A 9,097-nucleotide genomic window follows, 5' to 3' on the forward strand; every position below is an offset into this window, starting at 1 on the left:
TCAGAGCAGCTACGGTGCCCCAGGGCTCGGGGGGTCAGGTCCTCAGAGCAGCTACGGTGCCCAAAGGCTCGAAGGGTCAGGTCCTCAGAGCAGCTACGGTGCCCCAGGGCTCGAAGGGTCAGGTCCTCAGAGCAACTACGGTGCCCCATGGCTCGAAGGGTCAGGTCCTCAGAGCAGTTACGGTGCCCCAGGGCTCGGGGGATCTGGAGGGCGGCCTGACCAGTACGACTCCGCCCCTGCCGCTTACAACTTCAAGTGGGACGTCAATGACGCATCCTCAAGCAACTTCTACGGCCAGAATGAAGACAGACAAGGAGCGGGCACCCAGGGCAGGTGAGACGACGAACACAGACGGCTCTGGATCACAACCGCATTCTGAACATTTATCGTTGATGCTTGCGTGCTTGCAAGGGGAGTGGTAAGGAAGGAGATAAGCTAGTAGGGTAGTTTCCTGGAGATTTTTATCAGGAGCACACAAGACATACACACACACACACGGGGTCCACTCACTCCATGGCTCCAGCCATGAGGCAGGAGTTAGTGGCCTCACTTGTACCTGTGTCACCAGGGACATAGATGCTCTGGGATTAGAGGATATTCAATCATACATCAGATTCAGTGGCTGCCATATTGTTTTATTTATGAATATAACAAACTAAATTATTATTACCCTATAAAGCTTGAAATTTAGTCCATCACCATGCTTAGATGGTGACCATCATCATGCTTATATATATATATATATATATATATATATATATATATATATATGCACAGACTACCCTATTCCAGTAGCTGAAGTTTATAACTTTTTAGACACTCAACCCACCAGGAGACTCGAACACTGGCCAACAAGGTGGCAGTTGCATGCTGTATCCACTACGCTATACTTCAAAGCCATAAGAGAGGTAGGAATTCTGGGGTATTTAACCAACCAGAAATTCCAATCCTCTCCCAGGCGATGAGATAGTGTGGGACCTCGGATGCTCTTTCATCGGTTCCTGTTATATGGGAAAACTCAGTGCCAAATGCTTAATGCTTTAAGGCATTAAGCATTTGGCACTGAGTTTTCCCATATAACAGGAACCGATGAAAGAGCATCCGAGGTCCCACACTATCTCATCGCCTGGGAGAGGATTGGAATTTCTGGTTGGTTAAATACCCCAGAATTCCTACCTCTCTTATGGCTTTGAAGTATAGCGTAGTGGATACAGCATGCAACTGCCACCTTGTTGGCCAGTGTTCGAGTCTCCTGGTGGGTTGAGTGTCTAAAAAGTTATATATATATATATATATATATATATATATATATATATATATATATATATATATATATATATATATATATATATAAATATATATATATATATATATATATATATATAAATTTATAAATGAACCTAAACTAATAGACATTTACAAGATGGTTTTATCGTCTTCCAAGTCAGATGAATCTTATGGTTTAAGAGACTAATTTCCCTCCACAAAATTCATCCCTCTTCCTTCGCTGCTTGTCCTCACATTCCTTCCAAGTGCTATATAGTCACATCAGCTTAGTACTTTCTCTTGATAATTGCTCGTTTTATTGTTCCTGTAGACACACACCGCCGGGCTCTGTCTGCCCGCGAGACCCTCCAAGCGCCCCCTGGTAACTAAACTTTCCCCTCCTCCCGTAGCTACTACGTGCAGCTCCCCGGCAATCGTCGCCTGAAGGTGGAATACTCCGTCGACGACTCCGGTTTCCGCCCCGTCGTCACCTACGGGGCGGGAGGCCAAGGTTCCGACGGTGGTCAAGGATACTCTTGAGACAGCACCAGCGCCACCACATAGCTCGGCCTACCTCAGCGCCAGCAGAGAGCTATGGTCGGCCTACCTCAGCGCCAACACAGAGCTATGGTCGGCCTACCTCAGCGCCAGCACAGAGCTATGGTCGACCTACCTCAGCGCCAGCACACAGCTATGGTCGGCCTACCTCAGCGCCAACACAGAGCTATGATCGGCCTACCTCAGCGCCAGCACAGAGCTATGGTCGGCCTACCTCAGCGCCAGCACAGAGCTATGGTCGGCCTACCTCAGCGCCAGCACAGAGCTATGGTCGGCCTACCTCAGCGCCAGCACAGAGCTATGGTCGACCTACCTCAGCGCCAGCACAGAGCTATGGTCGACCTACCTCAGCGCCAGCACAGAGCTATGGTCGGCCTACCTCAGCGCCAGCACAGAGCTATGGTCGGCCTACCTCAGCGCCAGCACAGAGCTATGGTCGGCCTACCTCAGCGCCAGCACAGAGCTATGGTCGGCCTACCTCAGCGCCAGCACAGAGCTATGGTCGACCTACCTCAGCGCCAGCACAGAGCTATGGTCGACCTACCTCAGCGCCAGCACAGAACTATGGTCGACCTACCTCAGCGCCAGCACAGAACTATGGTCGACCTACCTCAGCGCCAACACAGAGCTATGATCGGCCTACCTCAGCGCCAGCACAGAGCTATGGTCGGCCTACCTCAGCGCCAGCACAGAGCTATGGTCGGCCTACCTCAGCGCCAGCACAGAGCTATGGTCGGCCTACCTCAGCGCCAGCACAGAGCTATGGTCGGCCTACCTCAGCGCCAGCACAGAGCTATGGTCGACCTACCTCAGCGCCAGCACAGAGCTATGGTCGACCTACCTCAGCGCCAGCACAGAACTATGGTCGATCTACCTCAGCGCCAGCACAGAACTATGGTCGACCTACCTCAGCGCCAGCACAGAGCTATGATCGGCCTACCTCAGCGCCAGCACAGAGCTATGGTCGGCCTACCTCAGCGCCAGCACAGAGCTATGGTCGGCCTACCTCAGCGTCAGCAGAGAGCTACAGCAGGCCCGCAGCACCTACTCCCCAGCTGACTTACCAGCAGCCACCCCAGACACTCTCTAACACATTCCTTCTCCCCGTGTAGGAGGAGTTCCGATGAGCACTCTGGCAATGTCTTCGTCGCCAGGCTGTGTTTACTCTGCTCTCGTAATTTTATCATTACCAATTGTAATATTGCAAACAGAATTTAGGTACCTTTTTAACATTCGAGTTCGGATGACGCCTCGTACTTAAACGATGAGAAAGGTTCACCAGCCTGTCACTAAGGTCTTCTCCCTCACCCTGAGTGAAGGACTCCAGCCTGTCACTATATATTTTTATTAATGATCCTCTTTACTTTTCGATGAACATTTGTTGCATTGTTTTATTAGTTTTGTTATTTCGTTATTGTTGTGTTCCAGAACTTGTGATTTATGGAACAAAAATTTTATATAAATAAATCTTTAGCAGTTAGCTGGACATAATTAGTTCCTCGTTAACCTCCACCTATTGTACAGGACCGACTCAAGTGAGGCTGTTTCTTTCACCTGATGGGCATGTTCACCTAGCAGTAAATAGGTAGCTGGAAGTTCGACAGCTGCTAAGGGCTGTATCCTGGGGATGAGTGTGAGTGTGAGAGAGAAAACATGTATAGATAAAATGGAAGAAAAATGGGGTCGGAATTGAGTCAGAACATTAGGCAACCGAAGGTTAGAATGGCGGGGTCCAAGAGCTAACAGCTCCATCCTGTAGGCAGAAATAGTAAATACTAACAGTAAATACACACATATCTATGCCTAAACATACCATGTATGTATCTTTATGATACATACATGGGACTTATGATACATTTATGAGACTTATGTATCTTTACATGAAGTACACAAATACATAAGTGTGAGTCTTTATCATAAGTCTCTATATAGCATGCATCCATCAGTCTCAGGAGACTATGGAGTTGCGCTCTGGTTGTCGGTCTGGAGTGGCCTCTCCAGGGCGTAAAGCCAGGCTAGGTTGATGCGGGAAAGAAGCTGTCACCCATGCAGCAGGTCCCCCCCCCCTCTCCACGGCACCGAAAGTCTCCAATGGAAAGTCAAACGCCAATATGATTGGTTCCAGCGCCGTCGCAGGAACTGTCAGAACCAGGTTGAGGGAAGCCTTATCCTTTAACTATTTACTGCTAGGTTAAGGGAAGCCTCAAGTGTAAGGAGACGTGGCCAAGTATTTCCTCCTGCACAGGAATCGAACCCGGGACCAGTCGGTCGTGAACAAATAAATTGCCCTTTCTCAGTATTTCAAAACAATTAAACTTGATTATATTTGTTTGTGGTTTATAATACTGTATTCATACATTTTTCGTTTTGATTCTATTTACTAAATATCCTAACTTCAATAAAAAAAATCTTATTTATTGCATAATTACATTATAATAATTGAGAAGACACAATTATCTCCTCATTCCATTCAGTTATTATTATTATTATTAGTAGTAGTAGTATTAGTATTTTTTGTCTGACTAGAGAGGTGAGTTTGGAGAGGTGGTAGAATGTTCCAAGGGCTATGTTGCCCAACTGGCTTCGCCATCTCCCCCTCGCATTTACCTCACGTTGCGTCCTTCTGGGCCACCATCACCCAGACGCTAACACCATCACACCACACTGCCACAACACCACATCCACCACAGCACCTCATTCACCACAGCAACGCCACCACATCCGCCACAGCACCACCACATCCGCCACAGCACCACCACAGCACCACCAACAATCACACCACCACCACCATCAACCTCTCAGATCCGTGTCGACTGACAATTCATCACAGTGTTTTCAGGTCCATTCACAGTGGCCTCTTTACCTCTTCCTTCACACAGCTTCCCACGCCATTGTGACTGACTTCGGGAGGCTGCAGTGATTGAAGGATGCCTCACGCAGCCTCTCACAACGAAACACGTACATCTCTATAGCTTTTAACTCACGTGATATAAGGCACCTGATCTCTCTTGCAACTATATTCTACCACTTGAAATATTCGTATTCAATCACATGTTGTATCTACACTCCATCCCATATATCCACACTTTACCATGTTATATTGAATTCACACCCATGGTCCTGGCTGTGGTCCTTCACTGGACTACAGGAAGGGAGCAATAGCAGGTGGAACAGGGGCAGGAAGCAACAGGAGGAACAGGGGGCAGGAAGCAACAGGAGGAACAGGGGGCAGGAAGCTACAGGAGGAACAGGGGGCAGGAAGCTACAGGAGGAACAGGGGGCAGGAAGCAACAGGAGGAACAGAGGGCAGGAAGCAACAGGAGGAACAGGGGGCAGGAAGCTACAGGAGGAACAGGGAGCAGGAAGCTACAGGAGGAACAGGGAGCAGGAAGCAACAGGAGGAACAGGGGGCAGGAAGCAACAGGAGGAACAGGGAGCAGGAAGCTACAGGAGGAACAGGGAGCAGGAAGCTACAGGAGGAACAGGGGGCAGGAAGCAACAGGAGGAACAGAGGGCAGGAAGCAACAGGAGGAACAGGGGGCAGGAAGCAACAGGAGGAACAGGGCAGGAAGCAACAGGAGGAAGAGGAGCAGTAAGCAACAGGATTAGGAAGTAACAGAAGACCTCAGAGCAAGTCTGGTGTCCGTCACTTAGGACTACAGTACGGTGATTTGGTGAAATACATCTTTAAAAACAATATCAAGTTGCAAAAAAATACATTATTTGAATTAAGTTACAAAGAAAACAGACAAATCACAAAAACCAATATAGAAAGCAGACATCACGACATCAGAAGTTTTCAGGGTGCATTTTTTTCTGCATTCCATCAGCTCTCAGTCCGTCTGGGAGCAATCGAAATGCGCAAGAACCAAATGCTCCATGAAAATGTATGTCGTGATGCCCGCTTTGCATGTAAAGAAAATTGTAGTGGCTCCTCTGAATATTATCGAGAAAGCTGGAATACCTTCACAGAGTAGTTGAGAGGCAAAATGAGAGTGTGTAAGTTATCTTCAAAGACAGTATATCGTGTAGAGCTAAAAAGGTAATCAGAGAGATGGAGTGGCGCAGAATTTATAAAAAATAAACTGAAAAAGTGTCAAACACACACACACACACACACAAATCAACAAACAATATTAAAAAAAACACCTGTGTAATTTGTCCAAGCACTCAACACCCTAGTGGGTACGATATCCAAAAGTGGTGTTGGTTCGATGTTCGATATCATTGTTAATTTAATGTTGAATTACCTTTGATACCGTTCCGCCACAAATTATTGTAATTCAGAAAGGCTTCCAATTAATCAGAAAAAAGAGATTTAGTGTATTCTGTGAAGTCTCTCTTATTGTGAAATGATACTAAACTGGTCGTAGGATACTAAACTGGTCGAAGGATACTAAACTGGTCGAAGGATACTGAACTGGTCGAGGTGGTGGTGGAAGTTAATGGTGGAAGTAACAAAGGGGGTGTTTACTTTATTTGGAGGATATAAACTTTGCAACTAAGAGGAAATCTAAAAGACAAGGAGGCATATGACTTTTGACGAACCTGAGAAAAGTTCTAATCAGACGACAGTGAATGGTGACTTTGATACAATGTGATATTATTATGACTTTGCTGGTAAAATTTGCATTTATTGAACTGTACTTCGTATGTTTGTTTCAGAATGTGAGGTCTAAGCTACATTGGTTATAATTATAATTTAGTTTGCTCGTATATAATTTCACAAATTTTACCATTACCGATAAAGCGTTTTCATGCAACTTAAGTTTAAATTGTTCTCCAAATGGATTATTTATAATGCTCCAGTGCGTCCCTGTCTTTATCCACACAGAGAACACCTCACGTGGTCTAGATCCCAATGTAAGCTGAACTGTCAGCCAAGTCCCATCGCAGCTGTGACAAAATCTCTCTCGTTTGTTACTGGCCCCCATACAAGTGTTTTGTAAGACGCATCGCACTGTCATAGTGAATACTTTAGTTTCTGTCTGCATTCTTCTGCTTTCTTCAATGTCATTTGAGAGTTCCTTACCAAGACAGTCGTTTCCACACCAGTCACTCATACCACTCCGTCACTCACTAAAGTAGCGGAAAATTGTACGGTCCTCAATATGACCTCACGATAAGTGACTTCTCAAGAAGGGCTGCAGGGAGCTTTTGTAGGTGTTTTGAAGAGCGGACGTCTTGAAGATGTCTTCCCAGCCTACCATGCCCATCTACCCTGGCTACGCTTACATGCCCATCTACCCTGGCTACGCTTACATGCTCATCTACCCTGGCTACGCTTACATGCCCATCTACCCTGACCACGCCTACCATACCTACCCCTCGTGTTCATCCCTATCATTTCTAACTCTCCTGCCCTCGCTTATCATACCAACGTCCCCTGATCCTGCCTATCATGCCAATTAACCTCCTCTGCCACGCCTACCAACCTTTAACTTCCCCATGCCAATGGATACCATATCTACCTTCCATGACCACGCCTATCATGCCTAGCTCCCTTCCGTGACTCCTCTTTTTGTTCCTACAACTTTCCGTGCATCACAACTTTCGCTGTATAGGTGGCGTGCGGGTGGGGTGGATGAGGCGTGTCGTGACACAAGTGGTGAGAGTCGGCTGCTACTCGAGAGTGTGATAGTCGACGGTGCTTCCTGTATTGTGCATAACTGGCATGTGATTGACGCGAGTCCTCTCTCACGCAGGCACTTGCTGTCATGAGCGCGCGCACGCATGGACGCGCACACACTTTACACACACACACACACACACACAGTCAGGTACATACATTTACGCTGGTAGAATGTATTATTCAAGCTAGATACTGGTAGATACTCGTCCCGTCCTCCTAATAGAGCGTCGCATTTTGACGTATACTCTACCTAAGGCCAACGAATGTCGTACTAGAAAATGGTAGCGACTCGCGAAATTGACAGTGTCCCGTTTTCTGTTGGTGGGTCCTCTGGTAGGTATAGATTAATGCACTTTAGTACGAGAGTTTCAAGACGTTGTGGGGACGCTCACGAGAACGGGTTGGGTGATCGAGGCATTACTATCATTTATGCAAGCAAAACGGGTTCATTATTTTTGTGTTTACAACTGTCTATGTTGTTTCTCACTATGACAAAGTGCTGCTTCATGGCAAATGTAAGGCAGAGGGAATGAGGAGCCGGGAGAGAGTTCTTATTATTTTATGATTATTTTGAAAGAACCTGGAATGAATTATCGGAGGGCTGGGCGTGTTCCTATTCTTAATAGGTTATCAATTCAGAGGCCAATAAGTCATGACTTTCTCTTCTCTTCTCTTCTCTCTCTCTCTCTCTCTCTCTCTCTCTCTCTCTCTCTCTCTCTCTCTCTCTCTCTCTCTCTCTCTCTCTCTCTCTCTCTCTCTCTCTCTGCTCTCCTTTCTCTCATGAGAGGTTGAGCACTTATGAAACCGCTCTTCCGGACGAAGGTTCATGTGTGTTTTTCTCGTTTTCCGTCAGCTAGAAATTTATTTGACTCAGTGACTCAAGGATGGCAGTAAGTGCCTTCGGTGTCGGGATAAAGGTAAACCAAGTGGTTCAGCGTGTCCCGGACACATTAATGGGCTGCTCGAATTTAGTTGATGCTTTCATTGTTCTCTGAGGTACTATTAGACTCTTATAATTGCTTCCTGAATATACTTGTCATGTTATCCCAGGGATTATTACTTGGTCAATGAGCCCGTCCTCCGAGCAAATCCATTATTTGGATTTGCTCCCTGAGGACAAGTTGGGCGTCGAACTGTGCCTGTTAAGGTTGATACAAATATTGTTTTCTGAGGTACGATTAGACTCTCTGTCAATACGTTTCCTGTTATGCTCGAGGTAATTAAAGAGCTTATTCCTTTGCCTGTTGGTGAATGGTTGCTCGGAAGATCATTCATCCAAAACTTCCATGTGTTTTCTCCCTAGTGGCTCAGGCGGTAGGCAACCAGGCCCAAGAGTCTTACATGAAAAATCCACTATGAACATGCATGATAACTGAGCACGGTCCTCTCCGGTTTGATCCCTCTTGTTCGGGTATAGTGATTATTATGATAATGCCTCTAAGTTGCAGCGGCTGAAAAGATACCGCCCAGGAGGAAGAAGGATACAACCATAAAGACAGAAGGGCTGTGAGGGGTTAAGGAACTATTGTACATACAGGAAATACATAGTATTTAAGGCAGTAGTTTGGTAAATCACTTCGGGAACTAAATATGGTTTATGTAATGATTGGTCTTATGACAGGCCTTGGATAGACACCCAAA

The 9,097-nt window shown here is 46.4% G+C and overlaps 1 protein-coding gene across 1 annotated transcript; it reads left to right on the forward strand.

The window, feature by feature from the left end:
• Positions 1 to 1,893: 1,893 nt before the first annotated feature.
• On the forward strand, positions 1,894 to 2,883 carry LOC138367541 (repetitive organellar protein-like). The gene has a single exon (XM_069329231.1). It carries the CDS (start codon positions 1,894 to 1,896, stop codon positions 2,881 to 2,883), a length of 990 nt encoding a protein of 329 aa, XP_069185332.1.
• Positions 2,884 to 9,097: the final 6,214 nt, after the last annotated feature.

This window comes from Procambarus clarkii, chromosome 22, assembly GCF_040958095.1.
Source record: "Procambarus clarkii isolate CNS0578487 chromosome 22, FALCON_Pclarkii_2.0, whole genome shotgun sequence".
NCBI lineage: Eukaryota > Metazoa > Arthropoda > Malacostraca > Decapoda > Cambaridae > Procambarus > Procambarus clarkii.

Excerpts from the sequence above, each read along its gene's own strand:
- LOC138367541 (XM_069329231.1), top strand. The coding sequence starts at position 1,894 with ATGGTCGGCCTACCTCAGCGCCAGCACAGAGCTATGGTCGACCTACCT.